The following is a 27,182-nucleotide window of genomic DNA, read 5'->3' on the forward strand; positions in this document are numbered from 1 at the left end:
ATCATCTTAGTGAGTCGGACTCGGCTTCTCAGGAGGATGATTCAATGTCTGTACCAAAAACAGCATCCACCTGATTCCAATTGTTTTCCAACAGTGGCGGAATATAGCCTCAGACATTCCGAATATAGTTATTCCGGATGAATAAATTCATAAAAGCGATAGACGAGCGACCCAGCGATTCTTGGAATATTCATGGGCCTGACCGGGCAGTTTCGCCACATCATGGCCGCTTATAGAGCTGATGTGAAGTAGAGTCTGTTAGCAAGCCGATTACAGGGATTGCTTCTGTGGTGGTCGCCGTCGCTTTGTGTTAAACCCTCTTAAGTGAGGTAATACAACCGACATCCTGCTCTGGGGGAGGGGCGGGGGGAGTTTGTTGTGGAGACGCTCAGGTAAACAAAGCAGGTAACTGTGAGAATTCTGTGGGGTATAACGGAACGCTGGTCCTGGCAGGAGGTCACACCTCTACGTGCTTGGATTGGACGCCGGCCATTTGGATGCATGCTTCTTTCGCCTCGGTGCGTGCAGACCCATAGAAGAGGAGACCACACAATATAGAGGATACACCGACTAGGCGTTGAACACGTGAATATTGAATGTTGGATTAAAAAAAACCACCGCCTCAAAACGGAAGGGCGGGTTGGTGGTGAGGGGGGAGGGGCGGATACAGCTTTTGAGAAAGGGGTGCCCAGTTCATTTTCACACGAGCTTTCATCCGAGTTTCAATGGCCATTCAATAAACTTTCAGGACAAAATAAAAGAGGGTGAGGTGGGTGGTGGTGGTGGTGCGCCCCACCCCCTCTGGATCCGCCAATGAAAGGTATAAGGGTGGTGTTAGAGAGCTGATATCAACATGATATCACTGATACCCCATTCTCTAGTATTGTAGATTAGACGCAAGTGACTTACGTGAATGAGTATTGTTTGATCGGCATTCTAGAAGTTGGTGAGTCAACAAATGAAACATACAATTTTATGGATGACAACGATGTAATTAAGAATCTACATCGAAACGTCGCTCAACGTAAATAAACCAGAAGTTGTCTTTTAGCTTGATAACGATGTAAGAATCTACATCGAAACGTCGCTCAACGTAAATAAACCAGAAGTTGTCTTTTAGCTTGATAACGATGTAAGAATCTACATCGAAACGTCGCTCAACGCAAATAAACCAGAAGTTGTCTTTTAGCTTGATAACGATGTAAGAATCTACATCGAAACGTCGCTCAACGTAAATAAACCAGAAGTTGTCTTTTTAGCTTGATAACAATGTAAGAATCTACATCGAAACGTCGCTCAACGCAAATAAACCAGAAGTTGTCTTTTAGCTTGATAACGATGTAAGAATCTACATCGAAACGTCGCTCAACGTAAATAAACCAGAAGTTGTCTTTTAGCTTGATAACAATGTAAGAATCTACATCGAAACGTCGCTCAACGCAAATAAACCAGAAGTTGTCTTTTAGCTTGATAACGATGTAAGAATCTACATCGAAACGTCGCTCAACGTAAATAAACCAGAAGTTGTCTTTTAGCTTGATAACGATGTAAGAATCTACATCGAAACGTCGCTCAACGCAAATAAACCAGAAGTTGTCTTTTAGCTTGATAACGATGTAAGAATCTACATCGAAACGTCGCTCAACGTAAATAAACCAGAAGTTGTCTTTTAGCTTGATAACGATGTAAGAATCTACATCGAAACGTCGCTCAACGCAAATAAACCAGAAGTTGTCTTTTAGCTTGATAACGATGTAAGAATCTACATCGAAACGTCGCTCAACGCAAATAAACCAGAAGTTGTCTTTTAGCTTGATAACGATGTAAGAATCTACATCGAAACGTCGCTCAACGTAAATAAACTAAAAGTTGTCATCCATAAAGTTGTATGTTTCATTTGATGAATGAGTATGAATTAACGTCGCTATATCAACATTCACGCAATATCGGAGAGTGGAAAACAAACTGGTCTTCACAGATTGTACCCATGGAATGGATCACGGAAGTTCGGCCGTACGATCGAATGCTACTGCAATGCTACCCCGCCTTGACATGAACTCAACTCATCTATTGTTGATGTAAATAAACGATGTCACGAACAGAGAAGGACGTCAATTTTAAATATTTGATATTGATATTACGTCACACTTTCCCATGGGAGTGACAAGCTAGACATGGGGAAGAAATGATTCTGGTCCAGTAGATAAATTATAGCTAACTTTCCCTACATTCGCGATCGCGTCCCTATATGTAACATTAAAATAGAAACAGACTTACTTTACATACATCCAAGTTTTAATTACGACAATAATTAATATATTTACAAGAAACATCCTTGACAACGGATTCGTAATTAGGTTTTAACTTTTTACGCATGTTAGTGCTGTTACTCTCCCTAAACAACTAACACATACTGTAAACATGACTAAGTCTAGCTGTTTATACACAAACCTGACAACAAAATGAAAAAAATAATCTCTTGAAACACATCCAACCCGTAATGGCTTGCACGTACTTTCACTCGACGCACATGCTTCGTGAATATTATCGAAATGATGTACACGCACCGTCAGGGTTATGAGGTCATGGTTATTTACAAGTTCATCTCTCGGCAAAATAAAGACTGAAATCTGTCCAAGTTCTAAAGTTACCGCATACAACGTGGAGACAGCGGCCTTCACCTTGCATGCCTATCTGTTTGCATCAGCGCTGAGAGAAGCGAAGACGACATTTTGTTTGAAACCACCATACTCTCACTCAGATATCACAGTGTAGATATCATTTCCCTGACGTTAAAAGGATCCTCCGTACTGGAATATGCGTACATAGGTATAATGAGTTTGTGTTTTGTCGATACTACTAATTTTCTTAGTTAGACCAATACTCCTGGATTGCTTGTGCAAGGGAGGATTATGTCCAGAGACAGAGGAAAACAGTTTTAAGGGCTGCTTTTTGGATGATATTCTTACAAAAACAACCCAATTCTTTAAATAAATAAGACGTTAAGCAAAATACTATAGTAAAAATCACTTTGATGAATTTTATCTAATTATTCCAAACTCCAGAGAAAGCTCATGAAAGTTTGTTTGTGCGTGTTTGGGCATACGTGTGTGTGTCTGTCTGTGTGTGTGTGTTCGTAACTGTGTGTCTAAGTACATGTGTCTGCGCTCTCGTGTTCGTATGTGCCTCCGCGCGTGTTTGTGTCTGTATCTCAGTCTGTGTGTGTCTCATTTTCTGTGCGTGTGTCTGCGTGCGTGCGTGCGTGTGTGTATGTGTGTGTTTCTGGTACAAGTCCAGCCTAATGCCTGATTAATAGTGTTACCTAGACCTACACCTAGTCTCTGAAATGAACATATTTTACAGAAAAAAGACTCATAGTGAAAAAAACCCAAAATATAATAAAAAGGAGCCCTGAGACTTTCTTCATTTTCAGAAGCTGTGGAAATCTAGACTTGCCACATTTTCTAGACTTGCGTGGGATTTCTTGGATATATTTGCTTCAGGGTCTGTATGACACACTAAGTGTTAGCCCACTGCCATATTTAACCACCAAAGAGGGTTCAATAACCCCTGGACGCCAAGCAGCAGAATCAGACTGCCGTATTTACGTATGTTGAACAAAGAAATCGGTGTTGGTTCGATAACTTTTACCACCATCAAATCACATGAGTCGTCTAAGCATGCACGCGCCAGTCGACTTCTATCGCCCGTCAATTGATGTTATACCGCCGGTGTTATTGAATATTCATCCGCCCTTCGTATAACTTACATATTATTGATACTCCTGATTGATTGAACCCCATAAATACCTCCGAACTGACAAATAATCCCTGAAAATGCGATTGAATCTATGCCCTTTTAGTTGTGGGCTTGAATCAACTTCAAGAGTCGCCAAGAACAGATCTGGTAGTTCAGACAGTGCGTGTAAGGTATGTCTGTGAGTTCGACTAACGCTTAGTCTATAAATATATATAGTTTTCATAGAAACAAATAATTCCATTTAAATTGAAAAGGAACCCCGTGACAAGGGAGATCCTGAACCTGAGGAAATCTAGACATGTTTCATTTTGGGCTTTTGCACTGCAGAATGGTCTGGGCGGAAGGGACAATGACGTGGTTCAGGGACTGTGAGACAGACTAGTTTGTGAGCCTGTCTGAGTCAGACTTTGTCAAAGGCGACGTGACGAGATTATTGCTCTTGTACAAACATGCTTATACAGAATCTTTTAACGTGTTCTGGTATGGCTTGGTCGGGGATCAACCCAATCAAGTGTGAGTGAGTATGCTCGGTAGTTGTGTAACGCCGGACTCAGCAATATTCCAGCTATATGACGGCGAGTCTGGATCAGACCATCTAGCGACTGACAGCATGAGCGTCGATCTTCGTAACCGGGATACGATGACATGTGTCAACCAAGTCAGCGAGCCTGACCAACCGATCCCGTTAGTCGCCTCTTACGGCATGCATGGGTTTCTGAAGACCAATTCGAACCCGGATCTTCACGAGTGGAGTGAGTGAGTGAGTGATGGACGAGTGAGTGAATAAAGGTTTACACCGTTTTTAACAATATTCAAGTAATAAGACGGACGAGGACAACAAGAGACGTACTCATGGAGGTATCGAACCTGTGTTGTCGGTGAGGCAAACCAACAAATTAACCAACAGACCACCTTCCAGTAAATTTCAATGTGGGCTGTACCATCAAATTATTCTCCTTAAAATGAATATGCATCACGATGTTGGATGGAGATTAGATTAGTAAGTCTCGTCTGGGTCTAACCGTGGTCATACAAGGATTCAGTAGTGTTTTGGTTCAGACTACAATTACCGACCTCAAATAATGGAGATTATATACAACGTATGGTAGTTATACAATTATACTGAGATCGGAAACACACAGGCTTCGCGAATCCTTGATATATTCACATCAGCTAGAGCTGTTACAGAAACATCGTGGGTGACTCACATGTTCTAATATCGTCTCCTCCATGGCCGTGACCTTGGATGGGATATCAAGGTTACATCTGCAGACGACAACCACGTATGTCAGTTTCTTAAGAGGCGCCATGACATGTCATTTCATGTACAGTTTTCCCCACCACTTACAATAACACACAATAGTGCTGAGACGGTCGCAGTGGTCAAACGTATCTACTGCACTCTGGGAGTCATGCAACCTTGACTCAAGTCTGTCTCACAGTCTCTGAACCATATTATTTTTCCCCAATGCTTAGCCCTCCCTGCAATCCTAAAGCCCTAAATAAAGCAAGTCTAGATTTCCTCAGGTACAGGTTCTGAATCTCTGGTCTCACTGGGGCTCCTTTTCAATTTAAATGGGTTTATTTGCTACTATCAAATTTATATGTATTCAGGGACTAAACGTTAGTCTACCTTGACTCTGTCATTCACAGTATCGACCAACTGCAAATTTGGGAGAATCGAACACGGATGATCCAAACGATTTAACCACCAACCTACCTAATAGCCATTTAACGTGAATGGCACCAATAAAGGTAATATATTTCACGTGACAGTGAGTGAATATGGTTTAACACAGCTTTTATCAATATTCCAGCAATACCACTAGACATGGGCTGCACACTTTGTACCCCTGTGGGGAATCAAACCCTGGTCTTCAGCGTGACGAGAGGACGCTTAAACCACTAGGCTAGTCCACCGCCCCCATTAACGTGACAGTAAGCGTAATCATATGTTTATACGTAACAGGAAACGTCATGCGTTTATACGTGACAGTAAAAGACTTGCATGTTTATTGTGTAAACATGTACATATATTGCAATTATCTCTTTCACACATTGTTCCTGTGGAGGATATTGTCAGCCTTAAAATAACATTTCCCTGATGACGACGATTTATTTTGATTTGCTGTTCATTTTATGACGTTTCGGGATTGGAAGCCGACATTTTGATGATCCTCACACGACCTCGATGCCACACGCCATCAAGCCTGATTATCTGAACCAGCACACAGGAGGGGTAACGGTACTTCAAGTTGCTGGCATTTAGGATGTGGCGCTTCAAGTAAAATAACTTATTCTTCACAAGAATTAGGCTATCGATTTAGAAGCTACATGCAACGTTTACGGCAATCCCAGCTCCACACAACGTCAGATGACGGTTTTATAGGCGCCTCACCTGTTGAAGTATTCATTTAGACGCTGTAGAGAGTAATACTCAATCTACCGTATTAGCCAGGTCAGCGCCACCTGTTTAATTTCTCATCTTAATAAGTCATGTGGCTAGTAGTATTTATAGCCAAGTTCACCCTTTCATCTTAGTTTCCTATCAAAATGGTAGCTATTTGAAAGATGGTGCCACAAAACTTAACCTATATACTTTAACATATTTTCACGTCATTTTAGACGTTTTGGTAATAAAAAATGTTTAATAAAATATTATAAAATAATGTTGGGAAATTGTTAAGAGGATAAATAAACGTTTATGTTACAAAACCAGAAATGGAACCACGAGCTTGCATGCCATGCATTTGTACTGGAATGATTAGACAATTTCCGATATGCAAAAGCAAGTTCTTGATAAAAGAAAAACGTCATTATGAGTACATTTCTACATTTGTAGAGGTTCATTCGTACATCATGTGCAGGGGCGTAGGAACTGGGTGTGTGTGTGTGTGTGTGTGTTTCAAGACAAAACCATTTCTTCCTTACCATGACTACAATTTCATTTTGATTTTCAATACTTTTCATAAATCAGCACCCCCCCCCCCCCCAAGCTCTACGCCCCTGATGTGTGTGTGTGTGTGTGTGTGTGCGTGCGTGTGTGTATGAACAACGTTTTCACGTTCCTTTGAGTAATGGGGTTGGTGGTTGGGGTTGGAGTCGTGGGGGTTACAGATTGGGGGTTATGCCGGAGGCAGCTTCAGTTACCCTTATTCAGAGGAGACCAGAAACGCTTCGCGGGGCCACGTGACTCTGAGAGTGATGGGCGGTTCTCTAACCCATTTCAGTCTTTAACCATGAAATACAGTTTGGTAAAGTAAATATTGTGTGTTGCCTAGCAACGCCAAACAACGTTTGTTAAGAGGCGTGGGAGAGTCTCTGCAGTAAGAATTGGCAAACAAAGCCATATTGCTAGAAAAAACAAACATACGTTTCAAATAAACGTTTTTAAGCACTGTAAAATCTGACAAGAGAAATCGCTAAAGATAGTTTCTTATAAGCATTACCGACATGAATTCGACATCATGTAAAAGGCTGCGAAGACACTGAACTAACTACGGCGTTTTAAGTTTAAAAAGTGAAGGAAAAATGAAGACAAGGGGCGTTAACCTGTGCGTTATGATGCAGTATAAAACCCGCTGATAATAATACTCGCTCTCTCTCGGGATACAGTTTACTCTCACCTTGCTCTACTGGTACCAAAGTCAGAAGTGTCATGTTTCAATAAAACAAACTAAACAAAATCGCTTAAACGATCTGGAGTTCTTGCTCCTGCTGATCTATTTGTGATACACAACCTACAGAGCAGTATACCTTCCCCAGTTTTTAATTTAATAGGACATGGGAACAGTAGCATATAGTTCAATCTTCTGACTCATATGTGGATTGGAAGCACACAAGACTACCACACTAACTGGTGTGCGTTCTGGTTAGGCAGGTTTCTGATGAAGACTGTCTGATCATATCGTCGTTGGATTACCTCTACCATGGCCGGCAAAAATACCAATCCACAAAGTTACGAGGCATGGGAATGGCTTTAACAGCGGTCGTTAAGGTCTTGCGAGTCTTCAAGCTGTTAAAAGCTAGGTTTGTAGTTCGCAGCAGTAAATACAGTTGGAGAGAATGGGTATATGGCAGAGTTGTTTGAAAAAGCCGCACCTGATATTGCACTAACGTGCCTGGAGCTAAACATGCCCTTTGATGTTAGACGGTGGTTTGAGAGAGAGAGAGAGAGCGAGAGCGAGAGAGAGAGAGAGAGTGAAGAATGACGAGTTTACCGCTTAAAATTCATTTCAGCCATGGAGGACGGTAGCCTGTTAGTGTTGACAAGCAACGCTGACGATTGCCGCGTTCAAGCCCAAATATAGCTACTATGATGGATTATTTCTAAATTCGGCGTCACACCGTACTCAACCTCTCATTCATTGCGAAGGAAAGACAAATAGTCGAAGCCGTTTACCTTGGATATCAGCCTCAGAAATTCGGTTTTTTAAGACAAGTCCAAAGGACTAGTTTAATCCTTATTTCACAAGTCAACAAAGTGTAGCTAGTTCTCCTTGACTATTTACACAACTGTTTACTATGTTAGCATCTTCTTTCAATTATATTTAATTCAAACTTTACCCACCCTGAAGCAATGAGAGCTGGTTCAGAACTATAGCCCTGCAATGCTTATAGTCAGCAAGGGCAGTTGGGGGTAGTCGTGTGGTTAAAGCGTTTGCTCGTCCCCTAGAAGACCCGGGTTCGATTATTCCCCAATATGCAAAGCCCATTTCTGGCGTTCCCCGCCGTGATATATTGCTGGAATATTGCTAAAAGCGGCGTAAACCCATACTTACTCACTCAGTAATTACTCAGCGAGGTCTACCATTGGGTTCTTCTTGAAGACGGCACAATTTAGTAGTAATTTTCGAAGGTTAATATCATGCTTACAAGGATCTGGAGGAACTTTGTACATGTAATTGTAATCATTGTAATATATTAATGATGTTGTTCCCAGGCTTTCTGACAACGCTTGCAAACAAGAAGTGGTGACAGGTGGTCCAGTTGTTAAAGCGTTGACAGAAAGAACCAGGTTCGATTCCCCAGACAGGTGCACCACCTGAAACCATTCGTTGTTTTTACCAACTGGCTGACGAACGCCCAGAAACGACGTAAAACTTGACTTTCTGGCCAGTTGTTAAAAATACAGTTGATAACGTTGAATCCGAGCAGATCGTCATTGTGTAGGTGAGTCAGAAGAGGTGACCGTGGCGGGGTTAGATGATGATAGTTATTATCTCCAGCAGACAGGGCGTCCCAGGCGACCGATGGCAAAGCCTTGGAGATGTTAGCATTCAAGTTTATCTTGTTTCAAAGTAGACCAGGGCCTAGATTTTCGAAGCTCTCTTACCGCTAAGGCCGTAAGTTAATGTTAATGCATGGAAGCTCTCTTAGTGATAAGATAGTCATAAGATGATGTAATACACTTTAACATTATCTTACGACTATCTTTGAGGAATGGGGTGCTAGAGAAGCTCTCTTAGTGATAAGATAGTCATAAGTGCCATACATTAACATTAACTTACGACTATCTTAGTGCTAAGAGACCTCAGTTTGATAATGTTACATCTTTGAAACGACCTAAACGACCTCACAACAATGTTATTCCAGGGAGATTTTTCCAAGTGGGTAGATGATCACACTTAATCATGATTTGTTTAAATTTATACTAGTCGGTCTCATAGTTACTGAATCATATTTTCCCTTCGGCAGAGCACTGCCTCGAATACAAAGACCCTAAGTGAAGAAGTCTACATTTCCCCAGGTCAGTCTCCACACTCACTATAAGACCCCTTTTCAAATTAAATGAGTAAGTGAGTGAGTGAGTGAGTTTACTTTTACGCCGCTTTAAGCAATATTCCAGCTATATCACGGCGGGAGACACCAGGGCCCCGTTCTTCAAAGCGATCGTAGCGCTACGACAGTTGTAAGTCTATGTTAAAGTATAGGAGTTACGATCACCTTAGCGCTACGATCGCTTTGAGGAACGAGGCCCTGGACTGCTCTTTACACATTGTGCCCATATCATACAAATCTTAGTCTAGGTTTATATGAGCTTGGGTGACTTACGAAGAGATATGATGAGAGGCAAAGATAGGCATATCGTATGAAATATCAGTGAGGAGTGTGGATCAAGGATCAAGGTTTCCGTTACCTGTACTATTAGCGGATGTGAATTTAGGCTAGGATAGGGTGACCCCGACTCGATTGCTTACATAATGCCGTGATTAAGCTGTGATAATACTTAGTGCGGCGTAAAAAAATATCCATCCTCTTACCGGAAGGATCAACACAATGGTTGACGGAATCGTTATGCAACTGGTTGGGTGAAATCCTCCATTTATCATTTTACCTGTTCAAGAAGGTCAGTTGACCTCAGAAGTTCTTCGGAAAAACACAATAAAATCCCCAACCAGGCGGTATTGTGATAACAAAGTGACGGGAAAAAGAACGTATACAAAGAAATACAGAAAATCGCAATAAACAAGCAATGGCGACGTATTTGCTGACTTGGGTGACATATGTCATCGTTTCCCAGTTGCGTATATCGATGCCCATGATGTTGATCACTGGATTGTCTGGTCTAGACTCGATTAATGACAGACCGCCGCTATATAGCTGGAGCATTGCCGAGTGAAGCGTTAATCAGTCAGGTAATGAATCTTATGCGTTTGACCTAAACTGTCTGCAGTGTTTTGGGAACCCATTAACGTCTTGACAACGATTGTTATTTGTTTCTCAAATCCAGTTAATATTAGTATTAGATACTGTTATTGTGGTGTTCTATAGAGCGGTGGCGGTGGGTAGAACTGTGGATAAAACGTTCGCTCGTAACGCTGAAGACCCGGGTTCGAGTCCCCACATGGGTACAATGTGTGAAGCCCATTTCGGGTGTCCTCCGCCGTGATATTGCTGGAATATTGCAAAAAGCTGCGTAAAACAAACTCAATTCTTTAGAGCAAACACGTTATTAGTGATACAAGGAATGAGGCCATCATGGCTTCCGCGCTGAACCGCACAGCAACAATGACCGCATGACCTCATTTTGTTCAAGAGATGGGAACACTTCATCTAAAAGCATGCATTGGCCAGAGCTAATGTGATTTGGAACAGGGAAAATAGATTTGGCGAAAGAACATCGCGGAACAGAGTGACCTGATGCAGGCCGAACGGTCAAAAAAACATCTCATCGACCAGCCAGAGTCGCGTTGTAATGCTCGTATTGTCAGCTCGTATTTCCGACATGCAAGTGCTTGCATCCACGGGTTTTGGGACCTCAGAACACATGTACAGACTATTGGGGCATTCTGCAATAATGTGCCACGACAGATTGTTAATTTGATAACGACTAAGAACACGTATCAATATGTTTCCACCACAGACAAATTACAACTGCAGATCAACAATTCCAAATGCAACCTTTCGGCGTTAAAGTGCCATGAAGGAGGGCGATTGCTGGGATATATATGGAGAGATTACAAAAGGTAGAAAGGCGTTATATTGATATTCCGAGTACCCACCGACCGAAATTAAACCCTGAGCTGAAAATATTGTTGAATTCATGTATTTTAATTTTGGATGAACCACATTCGCATTACTGACCCGTTTTGGAGGCCAGATCGAATGTACATTGAGTGGCGAGGCTGGCCAATAACATCTCCAAATAAAGGTTATGTGGTGCTGCTAAATTGAATTTCAGAGATGACACCCCCTGAGGTTTTGCAAACCCGGTGCAACTATCCTTATTTGGAGTCTCAGTTCCAGAGAATCAGGACGTTTGGCACCGTTACTAGTCTCGTCAATTCGTCATCCTAATGGTCTGACAGTTAAAGGATGACTGTGCCTTCTGAGCTCAACGGCAGGAACCCGATTGTCCCCTGAACCATCTCATCAAACAGTGATGTCAACCCGGATCATTAGGTGTAACGAGATATCTATTTAGTTCTAGCCGTGAAACTAAGCGAATATGAAAGTAAACCCTCAACAGAAACGAACAACGCACTATTTCTGTTTCGTGTGAACATGACAAGAACAAACACTGATTCCCGCCTCGTGAATGTATCAGCTTGAGTTACAATCCGTGTTCGTTTCAACTATTAGCCAATCCAAATTTTATACGCATCCACGAAAGCCAAGCATCGACAGAGGGCAATATGGACTGATCCTGTTGCCCAGAAATCAATAACTAGCACATGGCATGACAGTGTAGAGAATTCTGAGATTTTGAGAGGAAAAAGGGATGAACACAAAACTTATAGCCTTCCATACGAATATAACTGATGGAACGATGATAATGTTACATAAAGGTTCAACAAAAATCAGTAACTCTAATATAATCCTCTGTTATTTTAACAAAAATGAATAATTCTAAAAGCGGTAAAACGGTTTTGATAATGGTGACGTAAAATTGGATTTTAAAATGTCATGAATATGAACGCTTGCGGTTTTAACATGAAGGAAAATTATACACTGGATGCATAATATATATTTGTCCTCATCCTTTAAATCTGGATCACAGCCATATAGCTGGAATATTGCTGCGTGTGGCGTTAAACAACAAACAACATATATTTGGATCAGTGCTTGGAATTTATGTTGCTTGTAACAATTTATTTTGGGTGATAAATTTTAATTAGTTAGCCCGTATAAAATTTACGAGAAGGTGAGAAACGCAATATCTCAGTAATAAGACGTTTTGGTGTACCAGAACTGAATTCAGATTAGAAAATGGAGTATTTGCTGTTGAAGTTCCAACAGCGAACTTCTGGCATGATATATTGGCCATAATCTTGACAACGTCAGAAGATGTACAGCTATTTCATGTTCGCCATTTTCCTAGACTCTCGCTAAGCCTATCAATGAGATTTCACAACCGACAAGCTCTAAATTCTTCTCAACGATACTTGGTCCATAGCTGATTGGAATTCGTCACTGTCTGTGTTTTTTATGCTGCACGTGATTTTGTGCACATGACAGGTGCTTACTCTTCGAATACCGAGGGGGTTGCCATGAAACTGTTCTGTCGGAAACAGGTTGTGTGTATCTGTGCACGTGCAGGCTGCTGCACGAGCGCTGGTTTCATTACCCAGAATGCTTTGCAGTCATCGGAGTTAATTGCTGTACTAACATGTCTCACACTCTCGTTAACACGTCAGGGAATCATGACCTCATCAATTAGATACTCGTTGTATGGGCGTTTGAATGGAATCTTATCTCTTGGTTTTCCCCCGTCACTTTGTACAGTATTTCAACTCTATCACAAATGTCAGCATGAATTGTTTGTCTGTTGGTTGCTTAAGGATGCGTGCAGCCCATTTGAGCTGCGATCTGTAAATACTCAGGTCTGAACTATACATCCTAGTGATTGACGTCATGAGCATCGATCTATGAATGTGGACCATGATCAGCTGATCCTGACACAGCAAAGGGACGTAACCCTTTACGTCTTTGTTAGTTGAGCCGTAGTGCTTGATTTATCAACCTGTACACATCGCTCTTAGCAATATTGTATGGAACGCAAAAAATCCGAAGTTTATCCTTCTTGCCAGATATACTTCGGAGATACGAAAATTAAATATTAACGGTTGTAGAAATCATAAATTGCAATCCAAGAGCATCACCTCATTATATTGGGTTACTCTGAATCTCGGCAATAGCTTCCGGGCGACCCTTATTACCCAACAGAATATTGGATGCTGTTGAGGCTGAGGGATGCTCAGTGGAAATCAAAAATCAATGTCCGGCAGTTCAGAGTTATCTTGAGGTGACTTGGGTTGTTCTTGTTCAAAATAGAATACAGACAAAGCACTCTAAAGCAAATACACCCCATAAAACGTCAACACGCGTTGGTTTGTGGACCTTAAAATGGCCTTCAAAAAGGGAGCCCTTCCTCTTACACTCTGATCGGTCAATAAATAATATCACCAGAGGCGGCGAGCCGACTGTTAAATCAGTTTGTGTGTTCCTTGAACATTTCCCCAGTACAGTGAAATGCGTCATACCATCTACCACAATTCGGTAACATTGTCCATCTGGACGGTCTCATGAATGGCATGCCATTTAATGTCCGCGCATGACAAGCGTACGATCACGTGACCAGTTTGGTGGATTCCGATGACCAGTTTACGCCGCTTTTGCATTCCATTGGGGATGAAGATATGGAGAAGAAATAATTAAATGACGAAAACATTCAAGACAAGAAGTGCACCCTGACACCATCAAAACACATCTGTGGAATATATACCTTTGACGAAATGAGGGCGCGATGTTCGTTTGATTAATGCTGATTGGAATTATAATAATTGGGTAGAATATCCTGATTTGCGTGAGCCGATCGTGGCATTGTGGCATTATTTCTACGCAGCATATAGTAGATGCATTTGTGTAAATGTCCCATGAGTAGTGATGAGATACAAGAACAAGACAACGCCATGTTGTTGGTGCTGCTAGAGATACGACCGCCACACTGCCACCTACTGCTAGTGGGGCAGCCTACTGTTTAAACCGTTCGCACAGATGAATCAGGCCTATGTTCAAATGTAGTGAAAATTCTCATCACAATACTTGCGACGCACATTGCGTCAGTCTTAGCTTTCTTTGTGGGCGGTGGGGTAGCCTAGTGGTTAAAGCGTCCGCTTGTCACGCCGAAAATCTGGGCTCGATTACCCACATAGGTACAATGCGTGAAGCCCATTTCTGGTGTCCCCCGTCGTGATATTGCTGGAATATTACTAAAAGCGGACTACTACTACTACTACTACTACTACTACTACTGTGTATATTACTAGCCCAGTTGTCTATGGTATCGGATTTCAATGTGCATGGTTGTGTCCTTCGGGAGAAAGTAAAACCTTTGATCGTACGTTCGAATCCAAGCTTAACCCTGATTAAAGGGACCAGGCCTGGGACGTTCAGCTTACTTCTTAAGCCCATTCTTCGCGATCATTGCTACGAACCGAGAATAGCTTTTTCGTTGCGCACCCTAGTTTTCGGCGTGACGAGTGTTTCCAGAAGGCGTTCCTGGAGGCGATCGCACGAACGCACGAACGCAAACGCTCACGCTCGCGTAGCTGTGTCAGTGCAATAATTTTAAATAAGCCCATTTTACCTCAAGTTACGTACGATAGAGCGGACTTGTTAACATCTTAGCGCTAATACTAGTGTAAATATATTTTAGTATAACTTCGTCCACAGTTGTAACGCTAACTTATCTTTGAGTAACCGGGCCCAGATGTTCCCCGTGTAATAAATGGCCGGGATTGATCGGTCAAGTAGAAACAACAGAGAACTGGGTGAGCTTCTACATCTGGTCGCAGCGCCCTCTAGCCCAGTTGCCGTTCTATTGCACAGATCGCGGGATGTTTATCAGTAGAACGATAACACTGGTACCATTGACTCCAGAAAAGCTTCTCTCAGGTACACAAGTAAATAAACCCCCATATCAATTACATCGGTTTAACGGGTCAGATAGGACGATTTACTGCAAGGTCAAAGGGTACGGTTGTATCCCATAACATGAATAATCAATTAAGCCACCAAATAGTTTACCCCGTAGTGTTCTTCAACTTGTCAAATCCGATGCAATACATCAGCCATTCTAGAAGACGCTGGCCATGAATCATCTTGTACATACGGATGCTGCAGTGGGGTCGGAAGATATGATATAAACTCATATTGCTATACACGCCGTACCCTCCAGCACAGTAAGCAGCTAAAAGCCTTGCCATGAATAGTTCTCAGACGATGCTATATAAAACACTCTTGACCGTGCCCTTGCCTAACTCCTGAGTCTATGTACACAGTCTGTGACAGTCTTAGTCTGTCCCAGTCCCCGAACTATATTAGTTTCTCTTCCGCCAGCCCAAACTGTAATGTTATAGGTAGTCTGTCTCACAGTCCCTGAACCATATTATTTCCCTATTGTCCAGCCCTCCCTGCAATGCTAAAGCCTATATGAAGCAAGTCTAGATTTTCTCAGAGGCTCCTTTTCAATTTAAATGAGTTTATTGTTACTATCAAAATTATATATTATTCAGAGACTAAGCTTTAGTCTATCCCTGAACCGTTTTATTTTCCCTTCCGTCTAGTCCTTTCTGACATGATTAAGCCCGAAAAGAAGCTCGATTCCAAAGTCAAGATCTCCTCAGGTTCACGTTCTGAATCTCCCATCACAGGGGCTTCTTTTCAATTTAAAAGGAATTATTCGTTTCTACCCAAATTCCATATATTCAGAGACTAAGCGTCTCTGTTATAGCCCATACTGAATCATGCCCAGATGTTAACAGGTTCTGAACATCAAATCCAACTGGCGCCCCTTTTCAATTTAAATGTAGCTGCTTGTTTTATCAAAGTTATATATTTTCGGAAACTCTGATATTAACATGTGTAATAGAGAAAAATACAACAGATGTGGGAAGAAGATTAGGGGTGAGGCAAGCTTTTCTTAGAAGGGAGAGGATGGGTGACTTCCCTGGGGGTAGGTACAAGGTGTGGGAGGTTCCTTGGTAGAAACAACACTAGTTGCGCGAGGTTACCCCCGAGAGCAGAGAATAATATATGTGTCTTCCTTGGGTAAAACTAGAGAGGGTTAGAGAGGTTAAGCTATCTTGGGTGAGCGTATTGGGGACGAGGTGTGGATTCCCTGGGTGAAAGGATTTGGGGTGAGGTGTGACTTTCCTGGGAGAGAGGATTTGGGTGATGTGAGACTTCCCTTGATAAGAGGATTGGGGATAAGGTGAGGCTTCCATGGGGCGGGGAGCGATTACGGGGTGAAGTGAGGCTTCCCTTGATGAGAGGATTTGGGTGAGGTTATGCTTCCCTTGATGAGAGGATTGGGGTGAGGTGAAGTTTCACCTGATGAGAGGATTTGGATGTGGTGGGGCTTCCCCTGATGAAAGAATTGGGGTGAGGTAAGGCTTCCCTCGGGGAGAGCAAATGGGTCAGGCAAGGCTTCATGGGGTGGGGTGGGGTGGGGTAGGTGAGGTTTCCTTCGGGTAGAGGGTTGGTGGTGAAGTGAGCGTGTGTGGGGTGGTGGTGTGTGTGTGTGTGTGTGTGTGTGTGTCTCTCTCTCTCTGTGTGTGTGTGTGTGTGAGAGAGAGCCGTGGAGGTGTAGTTTCATGACCTCGTTCAGTCGGTGTTTACATGCACATATATACAGTAGCATTATACATCATCCCCACGTTAAACTGTCAACCTGCATGTCACCATACGCTTGACGATAACACTAGTCCACACATCCGACAATGTACACCTGTTGATTGAATGAACGTCGGTAGTGAACCATTAACCCGTAAGCAAATAACGAACCGACTGTGTTGCCAAACTGTTACAGTTCCAGGCAGGAAAAATCAACGTTCCTATTAACGTCTTTTTGGTTTGTCTGTTGTTCCACGCCGCCCTGTTCCAGCTCAGTGGCGGCGAAAGTTGACATCATGGGCATATTGGACCCGTGAACGTCCAGGTCAGAATTGGTCTTCAGCAACCCATGCTTGTCGTAAGAGGCGACTAACGGGATCGGGTGGTCAGGCTCGCTGGCTTGGTTGACACATGTCACCGTATCCCAGGTGTAGATCGATGCTCATAGTGATGATCACTGGATTGTTTGGTCCAGGCTCGATTATTTACAGACCATCGCCGTATAGCTGGAATATTGCTGATTGCGGCGTAAAACTAAACTCGCTCACTCACTCATGAGCATATTGGGACACGATGACATGCATCAACTGGATCCCGTTAGTCGCCTCTTACGAATTACTAATTCTAGTGTCATATCTATAAATTGCATGATTCGTCTAGCTTTATGTGTAGTCTGTAGACACAGAAACACAGAAAGGTGTATGAGCCACCTCGCAGTCATGGTTAAACGTTTAACCTGCGAGGTCGAGTTTATGTGTTAAACAGCTGATAAATGCTACATAGATATCAATAGATAGATCTATAAAAGTGCTGGAAGGCTTACGTTGTATGCAGGACCGTTTTGTAAAACAGAACCCGGTATAACACTGAAACCAAACACAAACTGTATCTTCTTCACGTCTCTGCAAGAACGACGTATCTTGGAAGAGATTCCCTTTTTGTATATATGACTATAGACTGTCTCACAGTCCCTGAACCATATCATTTTCCCTACAGCCTAGCCCTCCATGCAATGCTAAAGCCCTAAATGAAGCAGGGCCACGTTCCTGATCTTAGAGCGATTGTAAGACGGCATGTATTTAAGATCGCGATCTTAGCTAAGATCGAACTCTTCAACGGTGGAGGTACGAATTTCTTAAACTCGACTCCCGTCTACAGTTGTCTGAAAGTGCGCATAGCATGCTGCGCAAATAAAAAGTGATACTGGTCCCAGCACACATACCTCCCTCAATCGCACCTTGCAGAATTTTCATGAAAAAGTCCCAGAAATCTTAGAAGGAACCGATTACGTGGACGATAGCATATATGTTTCTACATTCTAACTGTCTTGATTTATGAACTGAGAATGTGATATTGCAACCACAGAAATACCTACCCATGTTTTATGAAAATACTGAAATACGAAAAAATACATGAATAAATTTGAATCTAGATTGAGTGACTTAATTATGGAACTTAAAATAACAAATATAAACAGTATTTCCTTATGATATAACACCTAAATGTATGATTTGCCAATGGTTGTCAATGAGACATTGTTTAATACGCAGCTGTTGGTGGTGGTGGGGTGTGGGGTGGTTGTAAAATCCTAAATATATCCGAGAATAAAATACAATAAAATAATGGCTACAGAAGTGTTGTAAAGAATGCATGGCAGGGAAATACGTGTATTAAATAATATTTCAAGAGAGTAGTTATTAAATTCGTATTCACAGTATATTAATTATTTAACCCTATTGCGTTGATAAATGTTTTTCTTCAAGTGAAATTCTTTTGAAACATAAATTTTTAATGCCTCATCATATGTATATCCCTATTTGATGACTACTTGTATATATCGATACATGTATTTAAATTGCATAATCAAATTTAGATTTATGGATGAGAAAGAAACTTGATTTTGCACGTTAACTTGTATCTACTTGTAGATTACTTTAATGATAAACTAAGACAAAATCACTCCATGACCGAAAAGAGATATCAGTATGTCGAGCTCTGCAATGGGCATGACAGACTGTACGGCAACGGCATATGCCAAGGGAAACCACTCCCATCTTGCGTTTAAAGTAAAATTATCTGCTCTTGAGTTAATGAAAAGGTCACGGCCATTGTTAATCTCACGCGGACACCATTCACTATTATCCTTTCCTTGATTATCAAGAAGGTATGTTGTTTCACACTTATTCCAACATTGAATCAGGTGGGAATAGTACTTTGTGATATCGACTCGATAGTTATGTGTTTCACTACAGTAAATAACAATGTATCCGACGTTAAATCGGTTGTGCATTCTCCGTGTTGTTGAAGTGTCGAGGCGAACCACACAGTTTTATGCAATATAAATGCAATCTCAAACGTATAGCTGATTATTTGCGTGAAACAGACACTAATTTGAATGCCATTTCCAAAATGACTAAAATGATCTTACCTCCTTACAATTGGTCTGGACCAATTGTAAGTTTCGATTGTAACTTACAATGATCTTAGCCTACAATTGCTTTGTGCAGAGTAGATGGCGATTGTAACCGAAGCCTAAGATCGCGATCTTAAGGAATTACAATAATTGTAGCGCTAAGATCGTTCTGTGCAAGCAGGCCCTGGAATTCTCAAGGTTCGAAATCTCTGGTCTCCCTGATGGCTCCTTTTCAATTTAAATGTATTTGTTACAATCAAAATTATAATTTATATATTCAGAGACTAAGCGTTAATCTAATATTACTACAACTGTCATATCAACACTGTTTATTTGGTGTTTGGCGCTGCATTCAGTACTATAGTCTGTTTGGCTCAAAATCGGACCGATGAATTGCAATCTAACTCGAAAACTACTTAACATATAATACTCAATGAAACACTGCTCATAATCAAAATATCCGAATACCAGTTCTAACAAGATCTTCACGAGACCATACCAATGCAAGAAAAATGTAGGTAAATGCATCAACAGATTTATGCATGCAAGGTCGAGATGTACTTGGTTGAGTGAATGCATTTCTACACAATACATAAGCAGTTCACACTCACAGTAAAAACGTCTTCATCCACACCTCACAAACTGACCTTTCTGACAAAGAATCACACTTTCCACAATGTCAGTGTAATCGTAAGTATATAAGTGAGTGAGCGAGTTTAGTTTTACGCCGCACTCAATATTCCAGCTAAATGGCAGCGGTCTGTAAATAATCGAGTCTGGACCAGACAATCTAGAGATCAACAGCATGAGCATCCATCTACACAACTGGGAACCAACGACATGTGTCAACCAAGTCAGCGAGCTTGACCACCCGATCCCGTTAGTCGCATGTCTCTTACGACAAGCATAGGTTACTGAAGATCAATATTCTAACCCTGACCTTCACGGGTAGTAAGTATATAAACTGAGTAACATATAAATACACACCCATGGTTGATGGGGATGTATTTGATTACAGCATTAATTACAATCACGTATTGTTAACCTTGTTTCGAGTGTTTCCGCGACCGTTTCCAGTTTACTTGTGGTTGGTTGGTTGTTGTTTAACGACACACTCAGCAATATTCCAGTCTGTAAATAGTCGAGCTTGGACCAGACAATCCAGTGATCAACGGCATGAGCATCGTTCAATGCAATTGGCTGACTGACTGAGTATGGTTTTACGCCGTTTTTAGCAATATTCCAGCAATATCACGGCGGGGGGACACCAGAAATGGGCTTCACAAATTGTACCCATGTGGGGAATCGAACACACGTCTTCGGCGTGACGAGCTAACGCTTTAACCACTAGGCTACCCCACCGCCCCTCAATACAATTGGGATACGATGACATGAGTCAACCAAGTCAGTGAGCCTGACCACCCGATCTCCTCTTACGACAAGCATGGGTTACTGAAGACCAATTCTAACCCGGATCTTCGCGGGTCAGTTTAATTGTGAGTGAGTGAGTACAGTATTCCCGTTATACCACCCAGGGAGTGAGTGAGTGAGTGAGTGAGTGAGTGAGTGAGTGAGCTGGATTGAACACCGTCTTGTACAGTATTCCCGTTATACCACCAGGGTCAGTTTAATTGTGAGTGAGTGAGTGAGTGAGTGAGGTGAGTGAGTGAGCTGGATTGAACACCGTCTTGTACAGTATTCCCGTTATACCACCAGGGTCAGTTTAATTGTGAGTGAGTGAGTGAGTGAGTGAGTGAGTGAGTGAGTGAGCTGGATTGAACACCGTCTTGTACAGTATTCCCGTTATACCACCAGGGTCAGTTTAATTGTGAGTGAGTGAGTGAGTGAGTGAGTGAGTGAGTGAGCTGGATTGAACACCGCCTTGTACAGTATTCCCGTTATACCACCAGGTGTCAGTCGAATGTAGGAGAAAAGTCCAAAGTTATCCATGGTACTGACGTCCACCAATTTGGGGAAGCTCACGAGCATTGTATGGTGCTAGAAACCCCCCAAAATAACTTGGAATCGAAAACAATCATACATTTCTGGAGTGTTTAAGGTACGCAACTTTGCACACGGACAACTGGGCCACTCGTGTTCTCGTTGCAGCCTGGTATTGTTTTGACGACGTTTATAATTTTTGGTTCAATAAACGCAGGGCAGGTGTTTTCTAGCCTAAAAGATTAGTCATCAACCGTAATTCGTTCGAGTGGCAGGTTTCCGGATAAACTCCTCTGTGAAAGGGTGTTAGTATTGCCTTACGCCGTCTATTCCAGAAACATCACAACGAAGGACACCAACTCTTGGCATCATATTGCACCTATGTTGGGATGGCAGATTAGAATTGATCCCATTTATCCACAACACGTACACAGAAATATAAATGTTAAGTCGCAGTATGGCTGAAGTAATGCTAATACGTCGTTAAAATTGAACTCACCCACTCACTCTAAACGTTCATTTACTGCGTAACGCTCTAAATTTCATCATCCCCATGCAGCTTGTCTGTCTCACAGTCCCTGAACCACATTATTTCCCCCCACTGCCAAACTCTCTCTGCAGTGCTAAAGCCCTAAATAAAACAAGTCTAAATTTCCTCAGGGAGGCTCTGGGCCCCGTTCCTCAAAGCGATCGACAGTCGTAAGTCTATGAGGAACGGGGCTCTGGTCTCCCTGGGGCTCCTTTTCAATTTAAATGGGCTTGTTTCGTTACTATCAAAATTATATATCAGGGGTGGAAACAACCCATTGCCCGACGCCCGAGTCCAGTGTTTTTTTCTGTCGGGCAAGCAAATTTGTATATCACACTGTACCGGTGTCCAGTTGATATTCCAATGTTAATTATGTTGTTCATTTAAAAAACCAACAAAAAAACGGCCGGTATAGTGGAAAAATTATCAGGGCAAGTGATTTTACATGTGCCACTGTACCGGAGTACACTAGCAATTTTAAAGTTATTTCCACCCCTGTATATATTCAGAGACTAAGCATTAGTCTACCATGCAGCCTACAGACTGAACGCGAGCCCCGAACGCGTGCTCATGTCAACGAGCGAGTAACAAATCCGTAACACAAGCCATTAAATAAACTAGACATCTTCCTCTCGTATTCTAGGCATATGGGGAATCGTTTGTCGAGTGTACAAGACACCAAGAAACTAATCTAACTCTTAGGCTAATAAACAGTGTTCTCGGAGATATCTATCGTTGATTTGACTTAGGTGCGGTGTGGACGAAGACCATGGCTCGCGTTCAAAACACTTTCTATAATTAGTTCCCGTTTTTTTCCCCCTCTATTTATTTTCCTGCTCGCCGTACCTACACACGTATATAATTTCATCTTGTAAATTCTTGCTGTTCATTTATGAACAAAGAATTACATACATTGAAATGCCACCGTTATGGCTATACGCCATGTTATCGTATTACAACGGTTTATTCAAGCAATGAAAATCACAATGAACAGGTAATATATCATTCACTACACGTTTGGTTCATTAAGTCTAGTGTTTCAACTGTAGGCTCTGAACATCGTAGGTGGAAACTCGTGTTTTAAGGATTAGCCCAGTTTATTTCTACAACTAACCTTTATAAACTCTTCAATTAATCAGCGTTTGTTTGTTTGATACTTGCACTAATGATCAAAACACGTACTTAGCATTATACTTGTATGCTCAAACTTACTTCCTTTCGAAACTCTTAAAATTGTGAAAATGTCAGAAATCTGTCATTTTCAATCATTTGTTATACAGAGGTACTTTTATCCTAAGACTGAAACGTTAAATATTAAAGTAGCCGATTCGGTGCTAATACAGTGTATTATTTAATTAAACTGTATGATCAAATGTTGAGGTTTCGTGATAAGACTATATTCTGGTAAATTTACCTACTTAAATTTGACCTACACTTCTAAATTTCATATGATATTGTTATTGCGTATATCGTTATAGTACCTCGAGAAGGTTAACATCGTCATCATTTCGTAAACTAGTTTTAGCTGTTGTTATCGCATCATAAAATAGATTTTGCGATTATAGCATATTGTGGTAAATATCGTAATGATACGGTACAGCGGAAATTATCACATAAACTCAAATGTTATTATGGTACCTCGTCAAGGTTCTTATTGTCATTATATGAAAAATATATGAACATCGTGATTTATCGTACGATAGTAACTATCGCGATATATCGTACAATGGTAACTATCGTAATGTATCGTACAGTTGGAACTATCATGATATATCGTACAGTAGTAACTATCGTGATATATCGTACAATAGTAACCATCGCGACATATCATACAATAGTAACTATCGTGACTATATTATATAATGAATATTGTGATAAGATATATATTGTGATAAATATCGTAATCATACCGTATAGTGGTAATTATCATATGGAAATGAATATCGTCATGGTACCTCGTTAAGGTTTATATCGTCATCATTTCGAACAGTAGTGAAAATCGTGATTGTATCACACTGTAGTGAACATCGTGATATATCGTACAATAGAAAGTATCGTGAATACATTATACGATAAATGTGTTGATTGTACCTCTGTAAGCCTGTAAGGTTTATATCGTCATTACATCGTACAATAGTAACTATCATGATTACACGTAAAAATATCGTGACATCGTATAAAGTAACTATTATTAATCCTTCGTAGTGAAATTGTAATTATATTACACATCAATAAATATCGAGATCGTACCAGAGAAAAAAAGATCTCGACTTGTCGTTATTACATCGTATCAACACAGATCTCGACTTGTCGTTATTACATCGTATCAACACAGATCTCGACTTGTCGTTATTACATCGTATCAATACAGATATCGACGTTATACGTAATCGTCGGTACATCCGGGTCCATCAGCGTCATGCCCTATACTGCCACACAAATATATTCTAGGAACCGTCTGAAAGAAATTTTAATGATTAAACACTATTACAGTAAATATCGCGATATCATACCGTTCCAGTGTTAACACTATGACTATTACGATGCGATACAAGGCACGTCTTAATACATCGTAATAAAATTGGCATGGGGAAAACGTATACCAGAGAGGAGATTGTGAAGATACCCTATTAGAATATATAACGCGCTGATTCCTTCCTGGTCGTATACTGAACACAATAAGTTAGGGATCATGAATACTTTTAGAGTGAGTGAGTATAGTTTTACGACGCACTCAGCGCTAATCCAGCTATATGGCGGCGGTCTGTAAATAATCGAGTCTGGACCAGACAATCCAGTGATCAACAGCATGAGCATCGAACTGCACAAATGGGAACCGATGACATGTGTCAACCAAGTCAGCGAGCCTGACCACCCGATCCCGTTAGTCGCCTCTTACGAATACTTTTAGAGATAGTTTCCTGTAGGATTGAACACACAGTTTCATAATTATCATCCTAAAAATATTCATGATCCCTAACTTGTTTTGCTCAATATATTATCGGGTACGGTAAACTACGGATATAACGAACTCAAAGGGACCACTAGTATTTTAGTTCGTCCTAACCGTAGTTCGTAATACGCATTTCGACTGAAATATAATGCAAATGGCCAGGACCAAAAACAACAGTTCGTTATATATATATATATATCTCTTTGTTCGTTATAAACGCAGTGTATATACGTACGTAAGTTCATAAATACACTTATGCTTACAGAATATACCATTATTTACCAATGTTCATATTCCAAGGCAGGTTGCTTAGTAATGGTGCTATCTAACACCACCCGCGAATAGTGATGTCAGGTTTAAGTAGGTCATAGCTATAACCCATCTCCTCCTCTGCATGACCTCATGATGACTGGTGGTATAACATATGAATCTTCCACATGACCGTGTTACCGATACCAGGAGCTATGCCGGGTCCCCTTTAGATGTTCATGTTCAGTTTATGGCCTAGCCCTCTTTAAATCCAGCTAAATGTCTTAAACGTATCTTAAAGAAGTCCAGAAGTGCTCCCTCAAGCACCTGCCCTGCGTTCAGAGAGACTTCACCATGCGCTTCCATTCCTAAGTTTCTGCTTACATTATATATATTACTCAGACCGTCTCGGTGCCTCTTTAGGTTCAATAATCTTGAGTGAGTGAGTTTAGTTTTACGCCGCTTTAAGCAATATTCCAGCAATATCGCGGCGGGGTCACCAGAAATGGGTCCACACATTGTACACATGTGGGGAATCGAACCCGGGTCTTTGAACGCGTATCCACAAGACTACCCAATAACCTTAACCTCACACCCAATTTGACCTCACCTCAACGTTCAAATTCCCTACCTTTCAGTTTAAATCGAAAGGTATCCTAAAGTTGTCTTTTGGTCATAAGTGTAGCATCTTCGTATTCTTAATACAACAGGTAACGGTTGTAGCAATAAAACGCATACGCATCGCCAACGCGAACGCATACCAATAGTGCACAGAATACATACCCTTATTGCTATCTCATATATATATATATGTTCAGTATGAAATTTAACATTACAAACCGTTGGCGTCAGAAACAGTTTGCGCTGTAATTGGTTTGTAGTAAATGTCAGACACGTTATTCAATCATAACAATTATAATACGCAGTCATTTGTTGTGTCAATGTTATGAGTAATTGAACACGCTGAAGGGGTTGGAACGTAACGTTCGAACACGTATAAGACACGGAGACATGAAACTTTATATACTCTTAATATACGTTTACTATAAGCCCTCTGTTCCATTGTCGGCAATGGTGTGATTGATTGATTCCGGCAGTTCACACGCCCCATAAAGGCCACCCGATACCAGAATGCTATACCATTCCAAAACGAATATATGTATACACAATATGGTAGATACCTCTTGGTAGAACGACATATAAAACTGATAAATAGGTCGACGTGAGCTTGCAAATCCAATTTGCAATGCGTAATAGCGAGACATGGTGGCATCTTATGCAGATAGTGTTAAGGCGAAAGGCGTTTGTAGGGGGCTGGCGAGAGCCTAGCTAAACATTGACACATTCTTCCTACGTTTTTTCTGTTACAGAAATCGACTTCTGTCATGCTTGTGTAGAAAAGGGCAAGAGACAAATACACTCTAAACGTTTTGGGTGCATTTAAACATCGATTTGGCATGTAGCAGCATCAAAGTTATGCATCACGCTGTCGTCTGCTACATGCAACAGTTGTCGTCTGCGTTCAAACTCACCCGATCGGATGCAGTCAGCCAGGGTTCCTCCAAGACTTGTCTTCTTTTCCTTGATTTTTTCATACACCTCTTTCGTAAGGTGTTTCTTAAGAAGAGAGTTGCAGTTTTCAGCTTCAGACAGTTTGGTAAACATTGCGTCTTGTTCTTCGGCCATATTTACAAGATAGCTCAATATACTTCAGGTATCTGATCCTTTTAAAGAAATTATTAAGTTGCTTGTGGAGTTTAGGCGGTACTTTTCCAAACACTGCTCCAAAAATATTCCAAGGAATATACACGTCAACTGCAGCTAGCACTAAACTGAGTAAATGATTTAACAAATTCTGCGGCTATCCTTGGAGCGAATATATCCCGTGAAGTTACCTCCACTGTTACAGCGATGTGTTTCAGCCGAGGGAAGCAGACGTACTGCTGAATCGATCCGTGTGGGGTTTTAAGGAGTGTCGAGAGAGCTTAACTCCGGCACATTTCGAGTTGAAACATGCTTCCGTATCCGTTTTCTGTAACTCCTTTAGTTATGTGTTGTTCATTCAGAGAATTATACATAAGCGGATCAGGCCCCCAACAGTTCCCATTTACGATCAATCGACCATCTAATTAGTCGGCATTGTTCGTCGCTATTGGTCCCCCTGTCGGGTCTCATAGATGCCTGTCTCTCGAGTCGAGCAACCATTGGGCTTGTCGCTA

The 27,182-nt window shown here is 41.4% G+C and overlaps 1 protein-coding gene across 1 annotated transcript in view; it reads right to left on the bottom strand.

The window, feature by feature from the left end:
* Window positions 1-27,182, bottom strand: part of LOC124290075 (taurocyamine kinase-like) — a 44,325-nt gene extending 17,143 nt beyond the window's left edge. Inside the window, exon 1 of the mRNA XM_046726764.1 lies at window positions 26,496-27,182. Within this exon, the coding sequence (XP_046582720.1) occupies window positions 26,496-26,649 (154 nt within the window). The 5' untranslated portion in view covers window positions 26,650-27,182. The remainder of the gene's footprint in view (window positions 1-26,495) is intronic.

This window comes from Haliotis rubra, unplaced genomic scaffold, assembly GCF_003918875.1.
Source record: "Haliotis rubra isolate DU_JTF1 unplaced genomic scaffold, ASM391887v1 Scf456, whole genome shotgun sequence".
NCBI lineage: Eukaryota > Metazoa > Mollusca > Gastropoda > Lepetellida > Haliotidae > Haliotis > Haliotis rubra.